This window comes from Molothrus ater, unplaced genomic scaffold, assembly GCF_012460135.2.
Source record: "Molothrus ater isolate BHLD 08-10-18 breed brown headed cowbird unplaced genomic scaffold, BPBGC_Mater_1.1 matUn_MA100, whole genome shotgun sequence".
NCBI classification, from domain to species: Eukaryota; Metazoa; Chordata; class Aves; order Passeriformes; family Icteridae; genus Molothrus; species Molothrus ater.
In genome coordinates this window covers 2,757-30,700 of record NW_023416561.1, presented here as the reverse complement: position 1 = coordinate 30,700, position 27,944 = coordinate 2,757, and the positions used below count along the sequence as shown (strand labels likewise).

General features: G+C 60.2%; 1 protein-coding gene across 1 annotated transcript; it reads right to left on the bottom strand.

The window, feature by feature from the left end:
- Nucleotides 1–64: 64 nt before the first annotated feature.
- On the bottom strand, nucleotides 65–27,944 carry UBA1 (ubiquitin like modifier activating enzyme 1). Its single transcript, XM_036405506.2, has 26 exons — nucleotides 27,870–27,944; nucleotides 26,364–26,474; nucleotides 25,083–25,141; nucleotides 22,960–23,128; nucleotides 21,748–21,882; nucleotides 20,561–20,667; nucleotides 19,261–19,351; nucleotides 18,156–18,288; nucleotides 17,432–17,529; nucleotides 16,128–16,274; nucleotides 15,327–15,482; nucleotides 14,417–14,527; nucleotides 13,727–13,807; nucleotides 12,895–13,050; nucleotides 11,792–11,957; nucleotides 10,816–11,012; nucleotides 9,858–9,922; nucleotides 8,549–8,744; nucleotides 7,123–7,197; nucleotides 5,599–5,788; nucleotides 3,715–3,803; nucleotides 3,512–3,604; nucleotides 2,522–2,713; nucleotides 1,772–1,873; nucleotides 1,248–1,348; nucleotides 65–371 (listed from the first exon to the last, which is right to left on the bottom strand). Exons 2-26 carry the CDS (start codon nucleotides 26,472–26,474, stop codon nucleotides 236–238), a joined length of 3,156 nt encoding a protein of 1,051 aa, XP_036261399.1. The 5' UTR covers nucleotides 27,870–27,944; the 3' UTR covers nucleotides 65–235.

Below are 27,944 nucleotides of genomic sequence, written 5' to 3'. Positions count from 1 at the left end.
ATTGTCACCTCTGTGCTGTCACATGCCGGCCGTGCCAGCGCCACGTGACTCAGACACGCCCCCCTTTTGCCAAGGTCTATGTTTATTGGGCGGGGCCCTCGCCCCGCCCCCAGACCCCGCCCCCACCCAGGGGGCGGGGCCGACACAACAACGACTATGGGAGAGGGGCGGGGCGTGACGGGGCGTGGCCTGTGCGGGGGGCGGGGCCGGGCGGAGGGGCGGGGCCGGGCGCCCCCTAGCGGATGGTGTAGCGCACGTAGGGCACCTCGATGTCGGCGTCGCTGTCGTCGTTGCAGCACAGCTCGAACACCAGCGCCTTGACGTGGCGGCCCAGCTTCTTCTTGGACACCCGCGTCACGATCTCTGTCATCCTGTGGGGACAGGGGGCACATGGCAGGGACATGGGGTACAGTCTGTGTCATCCTGTGGGGACGGGGGACATGGCAGGGACAGGGGGCACAGTCTGTGTCATCCTGTGGGGACAGGGGGGACATGGCAGGGACAGGGGGCACAGTCTGTGTCATCCTGTGGGGACAGGGGACGTGGAAGGGACAGGGGGCACGGCCTCTGTCATCCTGTGGGGACAGGGGACATGGAAGGGACAGGGGGCACGGCCTCTGTCATCCTGTGGGGACAGGGGGGACATGGCAGGGACAGGGGACACAGTCTGTGTCATCCTGTGGGGACAGGGGATGTGGGGGACATGGCAGGGACAGGGGGTAGGGTCTCTGTCATCCTGCAGGGACAGGGAACATGGGGCACAGTCATTCTGTGGGAACAGGGGACATGGGGGACAGCCTCTGTCATCCTGTGGGGACAGGGGACATGGCAGGGACATACATGGGGCATGGTCATCCTGGGGGGACAGGGTGGGAGATGGGGTTTGGTCTCTGTCATCCTGCAGGGACATGGGGGACATGGCCTCTGTCATCCTGAGGGGACAGGGGACAAGGCCGGGACATGGGGTCTCTTGTCAGCGTATGGAGACCGGGGGACACGGCAGGCAGGGAGATGTGACACGGATCATCCTCTGGGGACAGGGAGGGAGTGCCAGGGCACACATGGAGGGGACACCACCACGCCCTGTCCCCACCCCTGGGACATTTCCCCCACCTCAGGGCTGCGTTCTTGTCCCCAGGACATGTCCCTGCCGCAGGCTGTGCCCTTCCTCCAACCCCACCTGTGTCCCCAGTGTCCCCAGCATCCCCCAGTGTCCCCATGTCCCCCAGTGTCCCCGGCGTCCCTACGGTTGGTCGTGGCGCTCGCGCAGCTTGGCAGCCGGCATGAAGAAGGAGTAGAGCATGGACACGCCCTGGGACAGCATGGTGATCTCCAGCCGGTGCTCCTTCTGTGGGGACACGGGGACATCGGCCACCACGGGGCACACATGGCCTTGGGGACATCGGCCACCACGGGGCACACATGGCCTTGGGGACATTGGGCACCATGGGGCACACATGGCCTTGGGGACATCGGCCACCACAAGGGTCAGCAGGGTTTGGGGACATCAGCCACCATGGGGCACACATGGCCCTGGGGACATTGGCCACCACAGGGGTCAGCAAGGCTTGGGGACATCGGCCACCATGGGGCACCCACAGGAACCTCATGGCCTTGGGGACATTGGCCACCACAGGGCACCCATGGCCTTGGGGACATCGGCCACCACAGGGGCGTGACCTTTGCCCTCTTCCCAGCACTCCCCTCTTGGTCAGGGGTCCCTCAGTTGTTGCCTGCCCCCATCCCAGTCCCTCCCAGTCCCTCCCAGTACCTTGAAGTAGGCGAGGAACTGGCGCAGCGTCATCTCCTGCCCGTCGGGCTGCAGCCCCTGCACCTCGAACCGGTCCCACAGCGTCCACTCCACCTCGTAGTACTGGGGACACGGTGGGGACAGTCAGAGCCATGGGGGGACCCCAAATCCCCAAATCCCTGCTGGGAGTGACCCCAGCCCCACTGTGACCCCAAATCCCTGCTGGGAGTGACCCCTGCCCCACTGTGACCCCAAATCCCCTCTCCCCACACCCCCCAGCCCCACTGTGACCCCAAACCCCCTCTGGGAGTGATCCCTGCCCTGCTGTGACCCCAAATCCCCTCTCCCCACACCCCCCAGCCCCACTGTGACCCCAAATCCCCTCTGGGAGTGACCCCAGCCCCACTGTGACCCCAAATCCCCTCTCCCCACACCCCCCAGCCCCACTGTGACCCCAAATCCCCTCTGGGAGTGACCCCAGCCCCACTGTGACCCCAAATCCCCTCTGGGAGTGATCCCTGCCCCGCTGCGACCCCAAACCCCCTCTCCCCACACCCCCAGCCCCACTGTGACCCCAAACCCCCTCTCCCCACACCCCCAGCCCCACTGTGACCCCAAACCCCCTCTCCCCACATCCCCCAGCCCCACTGTGACCCCAAATCCCCTCTCCCCACACCCCCAGCCCCATTCTGACCCCAAACCCCCTCCTGCCACCCCCCAGCCACCCCAGTCCCCCCGGTGCCGTTGCCCCCCGGCCCTGGCAGTGCCCACCTTGTTGCGGGGGCAGGCGAGGGGCTCGGAGAAGCCCACGAAGGGCAGGGCCAGGTTGAGGAAGGCGTTTTTGTAGGAGCTCAGCCGGCGGTGCCCCTGCACCAGCTTGAAGAGCTCCAGGCACGCCAGGCCCACCACGGCCGCCGTGGTGGTGGCGATGGCCGGGATGATCTTCCCCGCGATCAGTTTGCTCTGGGGGGAGAAAGACACAAAACAAAAAGGGATTTAGGGTTTGGGGGTTTGGGGGATGGCCCCAAAAAATCAGTCTGAGTGTCTCACAGAACCATAAAGGGCACACAGACACTGTGGGGTCTGTACGGGTTCTGTGTGTGCCCCACACATCCCAGAATAATCCCTGGAATATGCCAAAGCACCCCCCAGCACCCATAAAAAACCCATAAAAACCTTACAGCATCCCATAATAACCCCTGGAATATGCCAAAGCACACCCAGCACCCATAAAAACCCCATAAAAACCTTACAGCGTCCCATAATAACCCCCATAACACCCCCCAGCACCCATAAAAAACCCATAAAAACCTTACAGCATCCCATAATAACCCCTGGAATATGCCAAAGCACACCCAGCACCCATAAAAACCCCATAAAAACTCCATAGCACCCCATAATAACCCCCATAACACCCCCCAGCACCCATAATAACCCCATAAAAACCCTACAGCACCTCAGAATAACCACTGGAATACCCCAAAGCACCCCCCAGCACCCATAAAAACCCCATAAAAACCCCACAGCACCCCATAATAACCCTCCTCCAGTCCATCCCCAGTGCTCCCAGTGTTCCCCAGTCCCTCCCCAGTGCTCCCAGTACCCTCCAGTCCCTCCCCAGTGCTCTCCCAGTGCTCCCAGTCTCTCCCCAGTCCCTCCCCAGTGCTCTCCCAGTGTTCCCCAGTATCCCCAGTCCCTCCCCAGTGCCCCCAGTCCCTCCCCAGTCCCTCCCCAGTGCTCCCAGTCCCTCCCAGTGCCCACCTTGTGGCGGTCGGCCGGGGGGATGTCGTAGTTCTCCGCCCGCAGGTTGGAGGCGGCCACGATGAAATCCATGTGGAAATTGGTGTCATCGTCCTGGGACAGCCAGGGGTGGGCGAGGGTGGGCAGGGGGCACCCAGGGTGGGCAGGGGGCACCCAAGGTGGGGGCAGCACCCGGCGGGGGGGGGGGGGGGGGCAGCACCCACCTTCTCAAAGTCGATGGGGAACATCCGGAACCCTGGGAGCTCCTCGGGGCTGGGCAGCGACGCCTTCAGCTCCTCCAGGCGCCCGTCGTCTGTGGGGAGGGAGGGGCGCACGTGGGACCCCCCTGGCACCCCCTGGCACCCCCATGGTACCTGTGGGACCCCCCTGGCACCCCCATGGTACCTGTGGGACCCCCCTGGCACCCCCCTGGGTACCTGTGGGACTCCTCTGGCATCCCCATGGCACCTGTGGGACCCCCCTGGCACCCCCCTGGGTACCTGTGGGACCCCCCTGGCACCCCCTGGGCACCTGTGGGACCCCCCTGGCACCCCCATGGTACCTGTGGGACCCCCCTGGCACCCCCTGGCACCTGTGGGACTCCCCTGGCACCCCCTGGGTACCTGTGGGACTCCCCTGGCACCTCCTGGGCACCTGGAGGACCCCCCAGCCCCTCACCTGCAGTGGCACTGCCAGGCCCCCAGTACACCCAGTACACCCAGTGGCCCCAGCCTGTGCCCAGTGTGGCATTGGCAGCTCCCCAGTGCCCCCAGCCCCTCTCCCAGTGCCCCCCAGTGCCCCCAGCCCCTCACCCAGTGCCCCCCAGTGCCCCCATCCCATACCCAGGGCAGCACTGATGCTCTGCAGCTCCTGTCCCAGTGCCCCCAGTCCCTGTCCCAGTGCTCCCAGCTCCTCTCCCAGTGTCCCCCAACCCCTGTCCCAGTTCTCCCAGTGCCCCCAGCCCCTCTCCCAGTATCCCCCAGTGCCCTGGTGCCGTACCCAGTGCAGCACTGGCACTCTGCAGTCCCTCTCCCAGTTCTCCCAGTCCCCCTCCATCCCATACCCAGGGCAGCCCTGGTGCTCTGCAGCTCCTGTCCCAGTGCCCCCAGTCTCTCTCCCAGTATCCCAGCCCCTCTCCCAGTGCTCCCAGTACTCCCAGTCCCTCCATCCTGTACCCAGGGCGGCGCTGGTGCTCTCCAGCTCCTGTCCCAGTGCCCCCAGTCCCTGTCCCAGTGCCCCCAGCGCCTCTCCCAGTTCTCCCAGTGCCCCCAGCCCCTGTCCCAGTGCTCCCAGCCCCTCTCCCAGTGCTCCCAGTGCCCCCAGTCTCTCTCCCAGTCCCTCCATCCCGTACCCAGGGTGGCGCTGGTGCTCTGCAGCTCCTGTTCCAGTGCCCCCAGTCCCTCTCCCAGTGCTCCCAGTGCCCCCAGCCCCTCTCCCAGTACCCCCAGCCCTTCTCCCAGTACCCCCAGTGTCTCCAGTCCCTGTCCCAGTACCCCCAGCCCCTGTCCCAGTGCCCCCAGCCCCTCTCCCAGTGCCCCCAGCCCCTCTCCCAGTGCCCCCAGCCCCTCTCCCAGTGCTCCCAGTGCCCCCATCCCCTGTCCCAGTGCCCCCAGCCCCTCTCCCAGTGCTCCCAGTGCCCCCAGCCCCTCTCCCAGTGCTCCCAGTGCCCCCATCCCCTGTTCCAGTACCCCCAGCCTCTGTCCCAGTGCTCCCAGTCCCTCTCCCAGTGCTCCCAGTGCTCCCAGTCCCCCAGCCCCTGTTCCAGTACCCCCAGCCCCTGTCCCAGTGCCCCCAGCCCCTCTCCCAGTGCTCCCAGTACCCCCAGCCCCTCTCCCAGTGCTCCCAGTGCCCCCAGCCCCTCTCCCAGTTTCCCAGTGCCCCCAGTCCCTTTCCCAGTGCCCCCAGCCCCTCTCCCAGTGCTCCCAGTGCTCCCAGTGCCCCCAGTGCCCCCAGTCCCTCTCCCAGTGCTCCCAGTGCTCCCAGTGCTCCCAGTGCCCCCAGCCCCTGTCCCAGTGCCCCCAGCCCCTCTCCCAGTGCTCCCAGTCCCCCAGCCCCTGTCCCAGTGCTCCCAGTCCCCCAGCCCCTGTCCCAGTGCCCCCGTCCCGTACCCAGGGCGGCGCTGGCGCTCTGCAGCTCCTGGTCGGACACGTGGATGCGCACGCCGGCCTTGGGCGCGAACGGGGGCACCCGGACGTGCCGCAGCAGCTCGGCCACGGCCGCCCGGTCCCGCGAGCCCGCGATGCCGTAGCTCTGAGCAAACAGGTTCGCCGCCGCCACCACGTAGTCCAGGTGCAGGGGCTGGGGGACACGGGGCACAGGTGGCACCCAGAGGGGCACAGGTGGCACCCAGAGGGGCACGGGGGGCACCCACAGGGCACAGGTGGCACCCAAAGGGCACCCACGGGGGGGCAGGTGGCACCCAAAGGGGCAGGGGCTGAGGGACATGGGGCACAGGTGGCACCCAGAGGGGATTGGTGGCACCCACAGGGGCACAGGTGGCACCCAGAGGGGACAGGTGGCACCCAGAGGGGCATGGGGGGCACCCACAGGGCACAGGTGGCACCCAGAGGGACACGGGGGGCACCCACAGGGGGGCAGGTGGCACCCAAAGGGGCACCCACGGGGGGGCAGGTGGCACCCAAAGGGGATTAGGGGCACCCACAGGGCACAGGTGGCACCCAGAGGGGCACAGGTGGCACCCAGAGGGGCACGGGGGGCACCCAAAGGGGCACCCACGGGGGGGCAGGTGGCACCCAAAGGTGCAGGGGCTGCAGGACACGGGTGACACCCAGAGGGGCATGGGGGGCACCCATAGGGGGCAGGTGGCACCCAAAGGGGCAGGGGCTGTGGGACACGGGGCACGTGTGGCACCCAGAGGGGATTGGTGGCACTCACAGGGGCACAGGTGGCACCCAGAGGGGCACCCATAGGGGGCAGGCGGCACCCAAAGGGGCAGGGGCTGTGGGACACGGGTGGCACCCAGAGGGGCATGGGGGGCACCCATAAGGGCACAGGTGGCACCCAAAGGGGACAGGTGGCACCCAGAGGGGCACCCATGGGGGGCAGGTGGCATCCAAAGGGGCAAGGGCTATGGGACACAGGTGGCGCCCAGAGGGGCACAGGTGGCACCCAGAGGGGACAGGTGTGGCACCCACAGGACAGAGTTGGCACCCACAGGGGCACAGGTGGCACCCAGGGGGGACAGGTGTGGCACCCACGGGGCAGGGGTGGTAGCCATGAGGCAGGGGTGGCACCCAAAAACTGGAACCCAACAATGCCCAACAACTCCCAAAAAATGATTTTTAGGACGGTGGGGCCCAAAGAGTGACACGGGTGACAACCCCAGCCCCACAGGTGACATCCCCAGCCCCACAGGTGACATCCCCAGCCCCACAGGTGAGCCAGGTGATGTCCCCTCCCCTCCCCAGGTGACCCAGGTGATGTCCCCACCCTCCCCAGGTGATGTCCCCGCCCCCCAGGTGATGTCCCCACCCTCCCCAGGTGATGTCCCCACCCCCACAGGTGACCCAGGTGATGTCCCCGCCCCCCCAGGTGATGTCCCCGCCCCCCAGGTGATGTCCCCGCCCCCCAGGTGATGTCCCCTCCCCTCCCCCCCAGGTGACCCCACTCACGTTGTCGGGGTCGAACACGAGGGGGTGGGGGCAGCGCTTGGGCCCCGACCAGAACAGGGTCCCCGAGTTCGTTTTCTATGGGGGGGAGGGAGAAAATCAGGGTTAACGAGGTCATTAATTGAGCTTAATGAGCTATTAATTGGAGTTAATGAGCCGATTGTTTAGGTTAACGTGGTAATTAATTAGATTAACGAGGCAATCAAGAGGTGCTCCCCTGTCTTGGCAGGTATTGGGGTAAATGAGGTAATTAATAGGTTAACAAGGTAATTAATTGGGGTAAACGAGGCAATGGGGTAAACAAGGTAATTAATGGGATGAATGTGGTAATTAATCAGGGCTAATGATGTAATTGATTAAATTAAGAAGGCAACAAAGGCTCTCCCATTTGTGCAGCAGTTGGCAGATATTGGAGTGAGGTAACTAACGAGGTTACTGTGGTTATTAACTGGGGCTAACAATGTAATTAATCAGGTTAATGAGTTAATTAAGGGACTCCCACCTGTCCCGGGGGGAATTTGTGCAGCAGCTGGTGGCTGTTGGGGTAAATGAGGTAATTGACTGGGGTAAATGAGATAACTAATGGGGTTAATGGGGTAATTAATCTGGGCTGAAAATGTAATTACTTAAATAAACAAATTAATTAAGGCAGTCCCACCTTTCCTGGGGGGAAGTTGTGCAGCAGATGGCAAATATTGGGGTAAATGTGGTTGGGGTAAATGAGGTAACTTATAGGGCTAATGGGGCAAATTATCAGGGTTAATGATGTAATTAATTAGACTAACAAGGTAATTAATGCTCTCGCACCTGTCCCGGGGGGAAGTTGTGCAGCATCTGGTGGATATTGGGGTAAATGTGGTTGGGGTAAATGAAGCAATGGGGGTAAATAAGGTAACTAATGGGGTTAATAGGGAAATTAATCAGGGCGAATTAAGTAATTAATTAGACTAACGAGGTGATTAAGGCTCTTGAAGCTGTCCTGGGGGGAAGTTGTGCAGCAGCTGGCGGATATTGGGGTAAATAAAGTAACTAATGGGGTAAACAGGGGAATTAATCAGGGTTAATGACGCAATTAATTAACTAACGAGGCAATTAAGGCTGTCGCACCTGTCCCGGGGGGAAGTTGTGCAGCATCTGGCGGATGTTGGGGTAAATGAGGTAATGGATTGGGGTAAATAAAGTAACTAATGGGGTTAATAGGGAAATTAATCAGGGCGAATGACATAATTAATTAGACTAACGAGGTAATTAAGGCTCTCCCACCTGTCCCGGGGGGAAGTTGGGCAGCAGCTGGCGGATGTTGGGGTAAATGAGTTTTGGGTAAATAAAGCAATGGGGGTAAACAAGGTAACCAATGGGGTTAATAGCGTCATTAATCATGGCTAATGAGGTAATTAATTAAATCGCGAGGTAATTAGCGCTCTCGCACCTGTCCCGGGGGGAAGTTGTGCAGCAGCTGGCGGATGTTGTTGCTGTACTGGCGGTGCCAGTGCCGGCAGGCCCAGGCCACGCAGTCGGGCCAGGCTCGGGGCCGGTCGCTGACCAGGCTGCGCTGCACGGCCTCCAGCACCTCCAGCGGCTGCGTCCCCGCCAGGCGCAGCGTGCGCTCCAGGAACTTGGGGTCCCTGGGGAGAAAAGAGGGGGTGACAATGGGTCACAGGGGGTGACAATGGGTCACAGGGTGCGCTCCAGGAACTTGGGGTCCCTGGGGGGAAAGAAGGGGTGACAATGGGTCACAGGGGGTGATTGTGGGTCACAGGGGGTGATTGTGGGTCACAGGGGGTGATTGTGGGTCACAGGGTGCGCTCCAGGAACTTGGGGTCCCTGGGGAGAAAAGAGGGGGTGACAATGGGTCACAGGGGGTGACAATGGGTCACAGGGGGTGATTGTGGGTCACAGGGGGTGATTGTGGGTCACAGGATGCGATCCAGGAACTTGGGGTCCCTGGGGGGAAAAGGGGGTGACAATGTGTCACAGGGGGTGACAATGGGTCACAGGGGGTGACAATGGGTCACAGGGGGTGATTGTGGGTCACAGGGTGCGCTCCAGGAACTTGGGGTCCCTGGGGGGAAAGAGGGGGTACAGGGGGTGACAATGGGTCACAGGGGGTGACAATGGGTCACAGGGTGCGCTCCAGGAACTTGGGGTCCCTGGGGAAAAAGAGGGGGTGACAATGGGTCACAGGGGGTGACAATGGGTCACAGGGTGCGCTCCAGGAACTTGGGGTCCCTGGGGGAAAAGAGGGGGTACAGGGGGTGATAATGGGTCACAGGGGGTGACAATGGGTCACAGGGGGTGACAATGGGTCACAGGGGGTGATTGTGGGTCACAGGGTGCGCTCCAGGAACTTGGGGTCCCTGGGAGGAAAAGGGGGTGCAGGGGCTTATGGGGGTACAGGGGATTATGGGGGTGCAGGGTCCCCTCCAGGAATTTGGGGTCTCCAGGGAAAAGGGGGGGTACAGAGTTAAGGAGGGCTCTCAATGAGTCACAGGGTCCACTCCAAGAACCTTGGGGGGTTCCTGTGGGATTTGGGGGGGTCCATTGGGATTTGGGGGGCTCCTGTGGGATTTGGGGGGTTCCTGTGGGATTTGGGGGGGATCCATTGGGATTTGGGGGGGGCTCCTGTGGGATTTGGGGGGTTCCTGTGGGATTTGGGGGGCTCCTGTGGGATTTGGGGGGGTTCCTGTGGGATTTGGGGGGCTCCTGTGGGATTTGGGGGGCCCGTCCCCCACACTCACATCAGGTACTGGTTCACGTTCTCGGCCGGCTGCTTGAAGAGCCCCTCGAACTCATCACGGGCCCACTGCAAAAACGGGGGGGTCACTGGGGGGTCCTGGCACCAGGGGCACCCCAAAACGGGGACTGCAGTGCTCAGGGCACCCCAAAATGGACTGGAGTGCTCAGGGCACCCCAAAACGGGAACTGTAGTGCCCAAGAACCTCCAAAACGGGGACTGCAGTGCCCAGGACACCCCAAAATAGGGACTGGAGTGCCCAGGACACCCCAAAACAGGGACTGGAGAGCCCAGGACACCCCCAAACCAAAACTTGGCATCCAAACCCCCCAAAATGGGGACTGAAGTGTCCAGAACCCCCCAAAACAGAACCCAGGAGCCCCAAAACCAGGGACCCTGGTGTCCAGACCCCCCCAAAAACAAGGAGTGCAGTGTCCACACCCCCAGAACCAGAACCCGAGGTCCAGAACTCCCAAAACCAGGGAACTCTGTGTCAGGGGACCCCCCAAAACAGAACCCTTGTGTCCAGGACCCCCCAAAAAACAACCCTGGTGTCCAAGACCCCCCAAAATGGGCACTTCAGTGTCCAGGATCCCCAAAACCAGGGAACACTGAGTCTGGGATCCCCCAAAATGGGACCCCAGTGTCCAGGACACCCCGTAAACCACAACCCAAGTGTTCAGAGCCCCCCAAACCAGAACCCGGGAGCCCCAAAAACCAGGGAACCCGGTGTCCACCGCCCCCCAAAACAACAACTCCAGCGTCCAAGACCCACCCAAACCACAACCCCAGATCCAGAACCCCCCAAAGCAGGAAACACAAAGTTTGGGATGCCCTAAAACAGCACCCCTGTGCTGTCCAGGACCCCTCAAACACCACCCAACCATCTGGAACCCCCCCAAAAAAACCACCTGGGACACAGCAGGTGACCCCAAAACAGGCCTGGGCACACCTGGACGCACCTGCAGCGTGTGCTCGATGGCGTTGGGGAAGTTCTTGAGGGTGCAGATGGGAATGGCCTTCTCGGGGGGGTCCTGGCTGGAGCTGTAGGACTCGCTCAGGAACGGGATCACCACCTGCACGTTGCCCTTGGTGCCCAACGTGCCCGACTCCAGCAGCGGCTTCCGGTAATAAACGCAGCGCCGGTCCATGTACAGCCCTGCCCGGGGGGGTGGGGGCAGTTATGGGGCAGCCCAGGGGGTGTAGGGCACCCCAAAGGGCTGTAGGGCACCCTACATATGGGGTATGACCAGGGTGATATAGGGGACCCTACAGTAAATACAGCATTGGTCCATGTACAGCCCTGCCTGGAGGTGTGGGGGCAGTTATGGGGCAGCCCAGGGGGTGTGGGGCACGGCCAGGGGGTGTAGAGCACCCCCAAGGGCTGTAGGGCACCCCTAGATATGGGGCATGAGCAGGGTGATATAGCAGACCCTATGGTAAATACAGCATTGGTCCATGTACAGCCCTGCCTGGGGGTGTGGGGGCAGTTATGGGGCAGCCCAGGGGGTCCAGAGCACCCTCAGGGCCTATGGGGTACCCCCAGATATGGGATACCCCACAGTACACGCTGCCTAAGATCTCTAAGGGTTATGGGGCACCCCGTGAATATGGGGCACCCCAAGGGCTGTGGGGGACCCAGGTATGAGGCACCCCCAAATATGGGGCACCTTCTGATATGGAGCACCCCCAGGGGCTGAGGGCACCCCTCAGATATAAGGCACAAGCAGGGGCTATGGGGCAGCCCCCCAAGAATCCCCATAAACCCCCAAGGGTCCCCATAGCCCCCCAAGGGTCCCCATAACCCCCCAAAGGTCCCCATAGCCCCCCAAGGATCCCCATACCCCCCAAGAGGGACCCCCAAAGGGTCTCTCCAGCCCCCCAAGGGTCCCCAGAGCCCCCCCGAGCTCCCTGTGGCGCCCAGCCCGCCGTGCTCACGCGCGTCCACGTTGTCCAGCGCGTTGGCCACGCCGTCCAGCCCCTCGAAGAAGTCGTCGTCGTAGACGCGCTCGGTGTCGGGGCCCACGCGGTCGGTGCGGCTGCTGACGCGCAGCGCCGGGTTCATCTCCCGCGCCGCCGCCGCCGCCCGCTCGGACTTCAGCTTCTGTGGGCGGGGAACAGCTGGGAGGTGAGCCCCGCCCCTCGGGACACGCCCTGGTAGGCCACGCCCCTTCCCTAATGCATTGACACAGCTCGGAAACTCAATCGGTGACGTTGGTCAAGAAACTCAACTGTTGATGTTGAGCACAAAATTCAATCGTTGACATTGGCCAAGAAACTCAACCGTTGGTCAAGAAACTCAACTGTTGATGTTGAGCACAAAATTCAATCGTTGACGTTGGCCAAGAAACTCAACCGTTGACGTTGAGCACAAAATTCAATCGTTGACGTTGGCCAAGAAACTCAACCATTGACGTTGAGCACAAAACTCAACCATTGGCATTGGCCAAGAAACTCAACTGTTGACGTTGAGCACAAAATTCAATCATTGATTTTGGCCAAAAAACTCAACTGTTGACGTTGAGTACAAAGCTGTCATTGATATTAACCAGAAAAACCAACTGTTGACGTTGACCAAAGAAACTCAACTCCTGGCATCGAATGCAAAACTCGATCATTGATATTGGCCAAGAAACTAATGAGCACAAAACTCAACTGGTGACATGGGCCAAGAAACTCAACTGTTGATGTTGACCAGGAAACTCTAAAGGTGACATTGGCCAAGAAACTCAACTGTTGATATTGAGCATGAAACTCAACTGTTGACATTGGTTGAGAAACTCAAGTGTTGACATTGAGTATGACACTCAACCGCTGACATTGAGCACGAAACTCAATCCTTGACACCAAGCATGAAACTCAACGTTGACCTTGGCCAACTCAATGGCACCATCTTAAGGGTGGCCACCCAACCCCCCCCCCGGCTCTGCCTCTCCAGACCCCCCCAAACTCTGCCCCTCATTGTCCCCCCAACTCCTCCCTCCCCACTTGGCGCAGCCAACTCAACGTTGGCCAACCCTTGGGTGACTCCCAGCCCTCACCGTGACGTCCCACGGCCGGAAGAGGAACTGGCGGTTGAGGTTGGACTTCTCGATGGTGTCCATGTCGGTGACGGTGACGCTGCCCTCGGGGCCGCAGCCCAGGCCCACCATGGCGAAGTTCTTGAGCAGCTCGCAGCCGATGGCCCCCGCCCCCACCTGGCAGGGACACGTGGGGACACGTGGGGACAGAGCCACGAGGTGGCCCGCAGGGCTGGGGACATGCGGGGACAAAGCACGAGGTGGCCCACAGGGCTGGGGACACGTGGGGACGTGTGCGGGAAGAAGCGAAGACGTGGGGACACAGCGGGACATGGCCTGTGGGACTGGGGACATGTGAGGATGTGTGGGGACAGAGCAGGAGGTGGCCCACAGGGCTGGGGACATGTGGGGACACAGCACAAGGCGGCCCATGGGATTGGGGACATGTGGGGATGTGGGGGGACACAGCAGGAGGTGGCCTGTGGGGTTGGGGACATATGGGGACAGAGCACGAGGTGGCCTGTGGGGTTGGGGACATGTGGTGAGAAAGGGATAAGGGTGAGGGGACATTCTGGGGCAATCAGGGCATGGGGACACAAGGGACATTGAGGACATACAGATGACTTGAAGGAACAATCAGGAAACGTGTGAGGACACCAAGGGACACCTAAGGGACACATGGGGACACTTAGGGTGGCCCAGGAGGGCTGGGGACGTGCGTGTGGGAGAGGCGACGCTTGGTAAATTCACGAAGGGAAATTTGGTGACGTTTGAGGAAGAGGTGACAACACAGGAGACTCGGGGACGATGGAGAACGTGGGTGGGGACACTTGAGGACATTGGGGACACTGACCACAAAGTACTTCTGGGCGCCCAGCTTGGCCTGCAGCTCGGCCCCGAACACGGCGATCTGCCCGTCGTAGCGGCTGTTGCGCTGGGGACGACGCGACACCGGCGTCACCTGGCTGTGTCACCTGCCAGGGGACACCCCCGCGGCTGCAGAGCCACCACGGGGACGCGGGGGGTGACAGCAGCCATGGCTGTGTCCTCACGGAATGACCACCCATGGGTGCTGGGTGGCCGCCACCTGCTGTCCCCAATGGGGTGACCAATGGGCATCCCCTAAGCAATGTCCCCCCAACGATGACAGCACCCAGGGGTGACACCCGCAGCCCCCCTGGTGTCCCCCAGTCCCGCCAAGGTGTCCCCCACTGCAGTTCTCATGTGTCCCTTAGCCCCCATGAATGTCCCTCAGGTGTCCCCTCACTGGCTGGCACTGCTCCTCGGTGAGCAGCGTGTCGCGGCTCTCCTCAGGTGTCCCCCAGGTGTCCCCAGTGTCCCCCAGCCCCCACAGGTGTCCCCAAATGTCCCCATGTCCCTTACCAGCTGGTAATGCTCCTCAGGTGTCCCCCAGGTGTGTCCCCTCACCGGCCTGCACTGCTCCTCAGTGAGCAGCATGTCGCGGCTCTCCTCAGCCCCCAGGGGTGTCCCCCAGCCCCCAGGTGTCCCCCAGGTGTCCCCAGGTGTCCCCGTGTCCCCTCACCGGCCGGCACTGCTCCTCGGTGAGCAGCGTGTCGCGGTTCTCCTCGGGCAGACACTCGAGCGCGTCGAAGTAAAGCCACTGCGTGATGGGCGTGAACTTCCCTGACACGGCCTGGGGGACAGGGACAGCCCAGGGACACGTCAGGGACAGTCAGGGACAGGGACAGCCTGGGGACAGGGACAGCCCAGGGACACGTCAGGGACAGTCAGGGACAAGGACGACCTGGGGACACATCAGGAACAGGGACAGCTTGGGGACAGTCAGGGACAGGGACAACCTGGGGACAGTCAGGAACAGGGACAGCCTGCGGACACATCAGGAACAGGGACAGCCTGGGGACAGTCAGGGACAGGGACAGCCCGGGGACACGTCAGAGACAGGGACAGCCTGGGGACAGTCAGGGACAGGGACAGCCTGGGGACAGTCAGGGACAGGGACAACCTGGGGACAGGTACAGCCCAGGGACATGTCAGGGACAGGGACAGCTTGGGGACAGTCAGGGACAGGGACAGCCCGGGGACATGTCAGGGACAGGGACAGCCTGGGGACACGTCAGGGATAGGGACAGCCTGGGGACAGTCAGGGACACATCACAAACAGCTCTGGGATATGTCAGGGACAGGGACAGCCTAGGGACAGTCAGGGACAGGGACAGCCAGGGAAGTATCGGGGACAGGGAAATTCTGGGGAACACACCAGGGACATCTCAAGTGACATGTCAGGGACGGGACAAGGACAAGGCAGCGACCTCGGGGGAACCCCAGTGAGCACCTTAGGGACACCACAGTGACCCAGGGGACACCAGGGGACACCAAGTCTGGTACCCCAGGCAGGGCCAGCTGAGCGGCTCCAGCTGCGACACACAGGGACAGCAGCCCCAGGTGGCCTTGGGGACACGGGGACACGGTACCTTCATGACCTCCTGCGCGGCCAGGCCGCCGATGAAGGCGTTGACCGGGGCCAGGTCGCCGGTGGCCTGGAAGGCCAATTCCCGCACAAGCTCCTCGTCCAGCTCGGCCCCCGCCGCCACCTCCTTGGTCAGGGCCACCACCTCGGCTGCGTCACCCTGATGGGGACAAGGACAGGGACGTGGTGCTGGGGATGGCCCACGAGAAGGGCTTGGTGGCCTCCATGGCCTCAGAGTCCCCAAAGGCCACTCCACCATCTGTGGCAGCCCCAAATGAGGTCACCAGTGTCCCCAAGAGATAAGGGGACCGTGGTGGGGGTCCCTGTTGGTGCAGGACACGGTGGCTTCATGTCCCCAATGTCCCTCCAAGCCCCAACCACCCCCAAGCCCTCTGATGTCCCCAAATTCTGGTGGGGCCCCGGTGACCTCCATGTCCCCAACACCCTCAATGTCCCCGATGTCACCAGCTGCAGGTGGCCATGATGGGGCAGGACATGGTGACCTCCAGGTCCCCAACACCCTCAATGTCCCCAGTGTCACCACCTGGGGGTGGCCATGATGGGGCAGGTCATGGGGACCTCCATGTCCCCAACATCCTCAATGTCCCCAGTGCCACCAGTGACAGGGCCCCAGGGACACTGCTGGGGCAGGTCATGGTGACCTCCATGTCCCTCAACATCACCAGTGTCACCAGCTGGTGCCAGGGCCCCAGGAACACCGTGTGTCACGGTGGCCTCCATGTCCCCAACGTCCCCACACCCTGCTGTCCCCCCGGTGTCCCCGCTGTCCCCCTGGTGTCCCCACCTGGTGGCGGGGCCGCGGGGCGCGGCCGTGCTGCTGCAGGAAGCGGTGCAGGCCCTGCCACGCCCAGTGCAGCATCGAGGGCCTCTCGGCCTTCCCAAAATCCGTCACCATCATCTCGGGCTCGGCCAGCGCGTCCCGCAACCGTTTCTGGGGAAAACACACCAGTGTAAACCGGTATAAACCAGTACAAACCAGTATAAACCAGTATAGCCCAGTATAAGCCCCTATAGCCCAGCATAACCCAATATAAACCAGTATAGTCCAGTATAAACCAGTATAACCCAGCATAGCCCAGTATAAACCAGTACACCTTGGTACCCTGGCAGCACGTCCTGCAACCGTTTCTGGGGAAAACACACCAGTGTAAACCAGTATAAACCAGTACAAACCAGTATAGCCCAGTATAAACCAGTACAACCCAGTATATCCCAGTATAAACCAGTACACCTCAGTACCCTGGCAGCACGTCCCGCAACCGTTTCTGGGGGGAACAGCCCAGTGTAAACCAGTATAAACCAGTATAGCTGAGTATAACCCAGTATAGACCAGCATAGCCCAGTATAAACCAGTAGAGCCCAGTATAAGTCAGTGCTACCCAGTACAATCCAGTATAACTCAACAGCACCCAGTATAATCCAGTATAACCCAATATATCCCAGTATAAACCAGTACAAGTCAATATAATGCAGTACAACGCAGCATAACCCAATACAGCCCAGTACAACCCAGTATAGCCCAGTATAACCCAGTATAAACCTCTATAGCCCAGTATAGCCCAGTGTAACCCAGTATAACTTCCTATAACCCAATACAGCCCAGTACAACCCAATATAGCCCAGTATAACCCAGTATAAACCCCTATAGCCCAGTATAGCCCAGTATAATCCAGTACAACCCAGTATAGCTGAACACAAACCAGTATAAACCAGCACAGCCCAGTATAAACCCATATAGCCCAGTATAACCCAGTATAAACCCCTATAGCCCAGTATAGCCCAGTATAATCCAGTATAAACCCCTATAGCCCAGTATAGCCCAGTGTAACCCAGTATAACTTCCTATAACCCTATACAGCCCAGTATAACCCAGTACACACCAGTATAACCCAGTACACACCAGTATAACCCAGTATACACCAGTATAACCCAGCACAGGCCCATACAATCCAGTACAACCCAGTATAGCTCAGTATAACCCAGTAGCCCCCCAGTGCCCTCCCAGTGCCCTCCCAGTGCCCCCCAATCCCTCCCAGTGCCCTCCCAGTGCCCTCCCAGTGCCTCCCAGTGCCTCCCAGTGCCACTCACGAAGTGGATGTGCTTGGGCATCTTGACCTGGGTGACGATGCCACCCCGCACGTAGTCCCCGTAGCCGCTGGTGTCCCCGATGCTGAACGTGTACGGCCCTGGGGACACGGGGGTGTCACTGGGGCACCCCAAAAAAGGGACCCAGGGGTCTGGGGCACCCCAAAAAAGGGACCCAGACACCCCAAGAATGGCCCCAGGTGCCTGAGAGATTCCCTAAGGACAGCCCCAGGTGACTGAGAGACCCCAAAAAGGAACCCCAGGTACCTTAGGCACCCCAAAAAAGGACCCCAATGTACCTCAGAGACTCCCTAAGAACAGTCCCAGGTGCTTTAGACACCCCAAAAAGGACCCCAGGTACCTCAGACACACCCCCAGCACAGCTCCAGGTGCCTCCAAGATCCCAAAAAGGAACCCCAGATGCCTCAGAGACCCCCAAAAGGACCCCAATGTACCTCAGAGACCCCCTAAGAACAGTCCCAGGTGCTTTAGACACCCCAAAAAGGACCCCCAGGTGCCTCAGAGACCCCAAAATGGGTCCCAGGTACCTCAGACACACCCCCAGCACAGCTCCAGGTGCCTCAGAGACCCCAAAAAGGACCCAAATGTACCTCAGAGACCCCCTAAGAACAGTCCCAGGTGCCTCAGAGACCCCAAAAAGGACCCCCAGGTGCCTCAGAGACCCCAAAAAGGACCCCCAGGTGAGGCCCCCCCAAGCAGGGCTCACCCAGCACCCGGATCTCCACGGGCCCGCAGCGGTTCAGCTCCTCCATCCCCTCCACCTCCGTGAAGGTGACAAAGTCGCCCGTCTCGAAGCCGTGACGCGCCTCGTCCAGGCAGGTCACCTCCCCAGGACAGCCCTGGGGACACGGGACAGTCAGGGGACATGGGGGGGACACCCAGGGACCTCCCCAGGCCTGGGGACACAGGACATGGAGGGGACACCCAGGAACCTCCCCAGGACAGCCCTGGGGACATGGGGGGGACACCCAGGAACCTCCCCAGGACAACACTGGGGACATGGGACAGTCAGGGGACATGGGGGGGACACCCAGGAACCTCCCCAGGACAACACTGGGGACACAGGGGGGACACCAAGGGACCTCCCCAGGACAACACTGGGGACACGGGGGGACACCCAGGAACCTCGCCAGGACAGCCCTGGGGACACAGGACAGAATCAGGGGACACAGGGGGGACACCAAGGGACCTCCCCGGGAAATTCCTGGGGACACAGGACAGTGTGAGGGGACACAGGGGGACACCCAGGGACCTCCCCAGGCCAGCACTGGGGACACAGGACATGGTGGGGACACCCAGGAACCTCCCCAGGACAGCCCTGGGGACAAGGGACAGTGTGAGGGGACACGGGGGGACACCAAGGGACCTCCCCAGGACAACACTGGGGACATGGGACAGTGTGAGGGGACACGGGGGGGACACCCAGGGACCTCCCCAGGACAGCGCTGGGGACATGGGACAGTCAGGGGACATGGGGGGGACAACAAGGGACCTCCCCAGGCCTGGGGACACAGGACATGGAGAGGGGACAGAGGGACACCCAGGAACCCAGAGGGGACCAGGACACCCAGGAACACCCTTGGGGGACATGAGGGGACACAGGGGGACACAAGGGGTGCTGAGGGGACCAGGACACCCTTGAGGGGACACAAGGGGTGCTGAGGGGCACCCAGGAACCCCCTTGGGGACACCCAGAAGGTGCTGAGGGGACCAGGACACCCCAAAAATCCCCAGGACAGGCGTGTGGGGACACCCCGAGCTGTCCCCTCCCTGCACCCCTGGGGACACCCCGAGCTGTCCCCTCCCTGTACCTTGGTGACCATGGACACCATGGCACTGAGGGGCTGCTCCCCGTTGGGGTCTGTCACCACCATGTCGTCCCCAAAGTCGCAGAACAGCTGCCTGTGAGGGGGGAAAGGGGTCAGTGCTGAACCCCAAAAGGGATCCAGCCCAAAATCCCCACCCTAAAAGTGCAATCCCAGAAAAGAATCTCCTAAAAATCCCCCCCGCCCCCAAAAAGGGATTTGTCCTAAAATGCCCCCCTCAAAAATCCCAACTCGAAATCCCACCCTAAAAAGGAACGTCCTAAAATCCTCCCTCCCAAAAAAGGAACCCCCCTAAAAATCCTGTCCTAAAGGAATCCAGCCTAAAATCCACATCCCAAAAAGGATCCGGCCCAAAATCCCACCCCAAAAATCCCAGACCAGAAAAGAATCCCCTAAAAATCAACCTCAGAAAGAAACTCCCCTAAAAATCCCACCCCAACATGGACACACCTCAAAATTTCCCCCAAAAAGGACCCACCCCAAAAGGAGCCTACCCCAAGAGGAACCCACCCCAAAAGAGATCCACCCTAAAAGGGATGCACCCTAAAAGAACCCACCCCAAAAAGGGACCCACCCCAAAAGGAACCCACCCTAAAAGAGATCCACCCTAAAAGAACCCAGCCCAAAAAGGGACCCACCCCAAAAGGGACCCACCCCAAAAGGAGCCTACCCCAAAATAGACCCACCCCAAGAGGAATCCACCCCAAAAGTGACCCACCGTAAAAGAACCTACCCCAAAAAGGACCCACCCCAAAAGGGACCCACCCTAAAAGAACCCACCCCAAAAGGAACCCACCCCAAGAGGAATCCACCCCAAATGAGACCCACCCCAAAAGAGATCCACCCCAAAAGGGATGCACCCTAAAAGAAACCACCCCAAAAGGGACCCCAAAAGGACCCACCCTAAAAGGGACCCACCCTAAAAGAACCCACCCCAAAAGGACCCACCCCAAAAGGGACCCCCCAGAAAAGACACACCCCAAAAAAGACTCATCCCAAAAGGAACCCACCCCAAAAGGGATGCACCCCAAAAGGAACCCACTCCAAAAGGGATGCACCCCAAAAGAGACCCATCCCAAGAGATCCACCCCAAAAGAACCCACCCCAAAAAGGACCCACCCCAGAAGGACCCACCCCAAAAGGGACCCACTCCAAAAGAGATCCACCCCAAAAGAGATCCACTCCAAGAGGAATCCACCCCAAAAAGGACCCACCCTAAAAGGGACCCCAAAAGGACCCACCCCAAAAGGGACCCCGAACGCCCCCAGGTGGGGGTGCCCCTCACCCGAAGAGCCCGCGCGTGTCGGCCACCACCAGTTTGATGCCGTGGCTGTGGCAGAAATCGCCCACCCAGAGCTGCTCCTCCAGCGGGGAGTTGGTCAGCACCACCACCTGTGGGACAGGGCACCTGGGCACTCACCTGGGCACACACCTGGGCGCTCACCTGGGTGCTCACCTGGGCGCTCACCTGGGTATTCACGTGGGCATTTACCTGGGTATTCACCTGGGTGCTCACCTGTGGAATCTGGGCACACACCTGGGCACTCACCTGGGTACTCACCTGGGTACTCACCTGGGTACTCACCTGAGCACACACATGGGTATTCACCTGGGCACACACCTGGGTATTCACATGGGCACTCACGTGGGCATACACCAGGGCGCTCACCTGGGCACACACCTGGGTATTCACCTAGGCACACACCTGGGTGTTCACTCACCTGGGCACACACCAGGGCGCTCACCTGGGCACACACCTGGGTATTCACCTAGGCACACACCTGGGTGTTCACTCACCTGGGTGTTCACTCACCCGGGCACTCACCTGGGTATTCACGTGGGAATTTACCTGGGCACTCACTTGGGTATTCACGTGGGCACTCATGTGGGCACACACCAGGGCGCTCACCTGGGCACTCACCTGGGCGCTCACCTGGGTACTCACCAGGGCGCTCACCTGGGCACACACCTGGGTGTTCACTCACCTGGGTGTTCACTCACCTGGGTGCTCACCTGGGCACACACCTGGGCGCACACCTGGGCACTCACCTGGGCACCCACCTGGGCATTCACCTGGGCGCTCACCTGGGCTCTCACCTGGGTACTCACCTGGGCACTCATCTGGGGAATCTGGGCACCCACCTGGGCACTCACCTGAGTGCTCACCTGGGCCACCCACCTGGATTATCTGGGCCACCTGTACCCAGGTGGGCACACCTGAGTGTTACCCCTGTGCCCAGGTGGGCACACCTGTCTGAGGGGGTTACCCCTGTGCCCAGGTGGGTATATCTGAGAGGACACCCCTGTGCCCAGGTGGGCACACCTGTCTGAGGGTTACACCTGGGGGTTACCCCTGTGCCCAGGTGGGTATATCTGAGAGGACACCCCTGTGCCCAGGTGGGCACACCTGTCTGAGGGGGCACACCTGGGGGTTACCCCTGTGCCCAGGTGGGCACACCTGTGCCAGGTTACCTGGAATGTGCCCAGCAGCTCCTTGGACAGCGGCTCCCGGGTGCTGCTCACGGCCACGTAGGAGTTGAGCTCGGCCAAGCGCGGCAGCGTCGCCTCGGCCCGGCTGCGCCCCACGTCCTCCTCCCGCAGGTAGAACTGGGGGGAAGGAGGGGTCAGGAACCCCAAAAACATCCCCAAAACAATCCCAAAAAATCCCCCAAACAATCCCAAAAACGTCCCCAACAACATCCCCAAAACAACCCCAAAACATCCTCAAAAAAACCCCCCCAAAACATCCCCAAAACAACCCCAAAACATCCACAAAACAACCCCAAAAAATCCCCAAAGCAACCCCAAAATCATCCCCAAAACCACCCCCAAAACACCCCATGTCCTCCTCCCGCAGGTAGAACTGGGGGGAATGGGGGTCAGAAACCCCTAAACAGCCCCAAAAGGACCCCAAAAAGACCTCAAAACCATCCCCAAAACAATCCCAAAAACATCCCTAAAACATCCTCAAAACAATCCCCAAACAGCCCCAAAAACAACCCCAAAACAGCCCCAAAAAACATCCCTAAAACATCCTCAAAACAACCCCGAAACAGCCCCAAAAACAACCCCAAAACAGCCCAAAAAAACCCCCAAAACAGCCCCAAAACGAACCCCAAAACAGCCCCAAAACAATCCCAAAAAGTCCTCAAAACAATCCCAAAAACGTCCCTACAACATCCCCAAAACCAACCCCAAAACAGCCCCAAAACCAACCCCAAAACAGCCCAAAACCAACCCCAAAACCATCCCCCAAACACCCCATGTTCTCCTCTCACAGATAGAACTGGGGGGCATGAGGATCAGAAACCCCAAAACGTCCCCAAAACAACCCCAAAAACATCCCCAAAAATGCCGCAAAAACATCCCCAAAACAGTCCCAAAACCAACCCCAAAACCAACCCCAAACACCTCCAAAACCCTTCCAAACCTCCTTAAAAACACCCCAAACCACCCCCAAAACCTCTCCAAACACCCCCAAAACCCCTCCAACCACCCCAAAACCCCAACAAACACCCCCCAAATCCCCCCCAAACCACCCCAAATCCCTCCCTCCAAAATCCCCTCACGCCCACAAGAAACTCCGCCACCCAAACGCGGCAAATTAACGACAATTCAGGATAAAAAAAACCCAAGAAAAAAAACCCCAAAAAAAGCCCAGGAAAAGCCCAAGCAGGGACCCACCTGGGAGGCCAGGTCGGCCCAGGCTGCGGGGTGGGGGTCGTGCAGGGTGACAGATTTGACCCCCCCCAGCACCAGGTTCTTGGCCACCTCCACGCCCAGGCCCCGCAGCCCCGACACCAGAACGTTGGAGGTCTGCATGCGCTTCATGGCCTCGTGGCCCAGCACGTACCTGGGGGGGAAAAAAAACCCCAAAATATCAATGGGAACCCCAAAAACATGAAATGGGAACTCAGAAGTCACGGGGAATTCGGTAAGGTCGGAGGAAGTCTCCTCAGTTCAAGTCGAAAGAAAAAAACCCCAAAACCTCATTGGGACAGCAAAAATCTCAGTGGGGTCTCAAGGAACTCAATGGGAAAGCCAAAAATCTCAATGGGATCCCAAAGAACTCAACGGGAACCCAAAAATCTCCATGGGAACCCAAAAATCTCCATGGGATCCCAAAGAACTCAACGGGAACCCAAAGATCTCAATGAGATCCCAAAGAACTCAATGGGAACCCAAAAATCTCCATGGGAACCCAAAAATCTCCATGGGAACCCAAAGAACTCAATGGGAAACCCAAAAATCTCAATGGGATCCTAAAGAACTCAACAGGAACCCAAAAATCTCAATGAAATCCCAAAGAACTCAACGGGAACCCAAAAATCTCAATGGGATCCTAAAGAACTCAACAGGAACCCAAAAATCTCAATGAGATCCCAAAGAACTCAATGGGAACCCAAAGATCTCAATGAGATCCCAAAGAACTCAACGGGAACCCAAAAATCTCCATGGGAACCCAAAGAACTCAATGGGAAACCCAAAAATCTCAGTGGGATCCCAAAGAACTCAACAGGAACCCAAAGAACTCAATGGGAACCCAAAAATCTCAATGAGATCCCAAAAACCTCAACGGGAACCCAAAAATCTCAATGAAATCCCAAAGAACTCAACGGGAACCCAAAAATCTCCATGGGAACCCAAAAATCTCAATGAAATCCCAAAGAACTCAACGGGAACCCAAAAATCTCCATGGGATCCTAAAGAACTCAACAGGAACCCAAAGAACTCAATGGGAACCCAAAAATCTCAATGAGATCCCAAAAAACCCAACGGGAACCCAAAAATCTCCATGGGATCCCAAAGAACTCAACAGGAACCCAAAAATCTCAATGGGATCCTAAAGAACTCAATGGGATCCCAAAGAACTCAATGGGAACCCAAAAATCTGAATGAGAGCCCAAAGAACTCAATGGGAAACCCAAAAATCTCCATGGGAACCCAAAGAACTCAATGGGAAACCCAAAAATCTCAATGAAATCCCAAAGAACTCAATGGGAAACCCAAAAATCTCAGTGGGAACCCAAAGAACTCAACGGGACCCCAAAAGTCCCAAGGAAACCCCTCAAGGCTGCAAGACCCAAATTCAGGCAGATCCCATTTCATCCCTTAAATTTATAAAAATTCCCAAGAAAATTCCTATTTATGGGATGTTCCCAAATCCATGGGGACCCCAGAACCCATAGAGCAAACCCCAAACTATGGGGGAAACTCCAAATCCACAGGGAACCCCAAATCCATGGGGACCCCAGAACCCATAGAGCAAACCCCAAACTATGGGGGAAACTCCAAATTCCAGGGGGAAACCCCAAACTGCGGGGAAACCCCAAATCCATGGGAAACCCCAAACCCATGGGAAAACGTAAATCCATGGGGAAACCCCAAACCCATGAGGAACCTCAAACTGTGGAGAAGCCCCAAATCCATGGGGAAACCCCAAATCCATGGGAAACCCCAAATCCATGGGAAACCTCAAACCCATGGGGAAACCCCAAATCCATGGGGAAACCCCAAACCCATGGGGAAACCTCAAACTATGGGGAAACCCCAAATCCATGGGGAAACCTCAAATTATGGGGAAACCCCAAATCCATGGAGAAACCCCAAATCCATGGGGAAACCCCAAATCCATGGGGGAACCTCAAATCCATGGGAAACCCCAAATCCATGGAGAAACCCCAAACTACCAGGACTCGCCCACTCCACAGGGAGCCCCCCAAGTCTGTGGAGATCCCAAATCCCTTGGGGACCCCAAAACCCCCCTGGAGACCCCAAAATGTCCCCCCCATGTCCCCCTCACTCACAGCTGGCGGGAGTAGAGCCCCTCATCGATCTCGGCCTCGGCCCCGTTCTTCGCCATTCCCTGGGGACACAGGGGACAGCGGTGTCACCACGGGGACACTGAGGGTGCCAACGGGTGCTGTGACACCCTGGGACAGGGAGCAGGACCCCCAAGGGGTGGCAGGGGGTGACAGCAGGGATGGCAGGGTGGCATTGTTGAGGGGACATTGTTGAGGTGCCCATTGTTGAGGGGACATTGGGGACCTGGGGGACAAATGTCACCCTCAGGACAAAGAGAGGGACAGCAAAGGACAATAATTGTCACCAAAGCATTGTGTATAAAGTGACCCTGAATGGACTGAGGGGACATTAAGGGACATGTGCCACCACCAAGACCCACAGGTGACACCTTGTGGGTGACACCGCCCATTTGGGGACAAATGTCACCCCCAAGTCAAAGAGGAACAGGAAATGACCCTGAGCAGAGTAAGGGGACATCGAGGGACAGCCCCAAGACCCACAGGTGACACCAGGTGACACCACGCCCCCAGCAGCAGCTCTGAGGTGACAATGACACCAGACAATGCCCAGAGAGTGACAAAGCCCCTGTGGGTGGTCCAGGGTCCCCGAGGGGTTGGTGGCACTCAGGAGGGGTTGGTGGCACTCAGGGCGGGTTGGTGGCACTCAGGGGGCATTGGTGGCACTCGGGGGGGGTTGGTGGCATTCAGGATGGGTTGGTGGCACTCTGGAGGGGTTGGTGGCACTCAGGGGGCATTGGTGGCACTCAGGATGGGTCGGTGGCACTCAGGATGGGTTGGTGACACTCAGGGGGCATTGGTGGCACTCAGGGGGCATTGGTGGCATTCAGGAGGGGTCGGTGGCACTCAGGATGGGTTGGTGGCACTCAGGGGGCGTTGGTGGCACTCAGGAGGAGTTGGTGGCACTCAGGGTGAGTTGGTGGCATTCAAGATGGGACAGTGGCACTCAGGAGGGGTCGGTGGCACTCAGGGGGGGTCGGTGGCACTCAGGGGGCATTGGTGGCACTCAGGATGGGTCGGTGGCACTCGGGGGGCATTGGTGGCACTCAAGATGGGTTGGTGGCACTCAGGGGGCATTGGTGGCACTCAGGATGGGTTGGTGGCACTCAGGGGGGTTGGTGGCACTCAGGGGGGTTGGTGGCACTCAGGGGGCATCGGTGGCACTCAGGAGGGGTCGGTGGCACTCGGGGGGGTTGGTGGCACTCAGGGGGGGTTGGTGGCACTCAGGATGGGTCGGTGGCACTCGGGGGGGTTGGTGGCACTCACGTTGGCGGGGGTGACGCTCGGGGACACGGCGGGGGCAGGGGCACGGCTGGAGCCCGTCGGTGGCTCTGACCCAGAGACGCGGCGCTTCTTCGACAGCGGGGAGCTGGACATCTGGGGACAGGGACAGGGACATCAGGGACATCAGGGGACAGTCAGGGACAGCTGGGGACAGTCAGGGACATCAGGGACAGCTGGGGACAGGGACATCAGGGACAGCTGGGGACAGTCCGGGACATCAGGGACAGCTGGGGACAGTCAGGGACATCTGGGGACAGCTGGGGACAGTCAGGGACAGCTGGGGACAAGGACAGTTGGGAGACAGGTCAGGGGATATCTGGGGACAGGTCAGGGGACAGCTGGGGACAGAGACAGTCAGGGGACACATGGGGATAGGGACACATCAAGGGACAGCTGGGGACACCTGGAGACAAGGACAGGTCAGGGGACACACAGGGACAAAGAGGGGGTCGGGACATCCATGGGCAGAGGGGAGCTGGACATCTGGGGACAAGGATGGGGTCAGGGCACATCTGGGGACATCCAGGGACAGCAGCGAACTGGACATCTGGGAACAGGGACAGAAGCCAGGCAGGGTCACATGGGGACAGTGCTGGGGACAGCAGGGACACTGGGAGAGACACAGGGTGAGGCTGGGGGCAAGAGGTGACATTTGTGGTGCCCTGAGGTCACCAAGAGCAAGGGGTGACACACAGGGGTGGCACTGAACAGGATGCAGCGACACATAAAGTGACGAGAGGTGACACCAGGGACAGGGGATGATGCTGGAGGTGACACCAGGTGACACCGGAGGTGGCAATGAGAGACAGGAGGGATGGAGAGGGTGATGCAGGGTGACACCAGGTGACAGCGGGGACAGGGAGGGTGACAACAGGTGACACAGACGGTGACACCGGCTGAATGGGGTCACGGGTGGGGCCACCAGGTGCGACAGCCCCCGCGCTGTCCCATTGGTTGTCACCGCCCCAGTGACACCGGGGACGGACAGGGCGACACGCAGGGATGGAGGGACACACAGAAGGGTGGGGAGGGACACTTGGGGACAGCGAGGTGGCACTGAGGGACATCAGACCACACCAGCACCCCCAGACCCAGACACGGCACCGCCCCCCGCCCCTGAGAGCGCTCCCAGCACCGGGGGGTCCCGGGGGTCCCATCCCGGGGCGATCCCGCCCCCGGGGCCTCCCTTGCGGGGCTTCCCCATTAACCGAGGCGGGTTCCCCATCCCCGGGGGTCCCACCCAGGGGGGTCCCCATCCCCGGGGGTCCCAGAGCGGGGGTCGCGGTTCCACCCGCGCTCCCCATCCTGAGGGTCCCGGTGTGAGGGAGGGGGGGCGGTTCCCCCTCACGGCTTCCCCCCGGCCCCTTCAGGCCCGGCGCCGGCTCCCGCAAGGCGGGGCCGCACTGGCCGGCCCCAGAGCCGCCTCCCCGCGCCCCTGCAGCCCAGGGCAGCCCCCAAAGAGCCCCGGGCTCGCCGCCGGCCCCGCACCAATGTCGCTGTCCAGGCCCCGCCGCCGGGTCCCGCCCGCTCCGCTCGGCTCCTCCGCGACAAGATGGCGGCCGC

Coding starts and splice junctions, on each gene's coding strand:
- UBA1 (XM_036405506.2), bottom strand. CDS start 26,474: ATGTCCAGCTCCCCGCTGTCGAAGAAGCGCCGCGTCTCTGGGTCAGAG. Junction 23,129..25,082: donor GGGCTCTACTCCCGCCAGCT/GTGAGTGAGGGG, acceptor TTTCCCCCCCAG/GTACGTGCTGGGCCACGAGG. Junction 5,789..7,122: donor TCGTGTTCGACCCCGACAAC/GTGAGTGGGGTC, acceptor CGTGTCCCCCAG/CCCCTGCACCTGGACTACGT.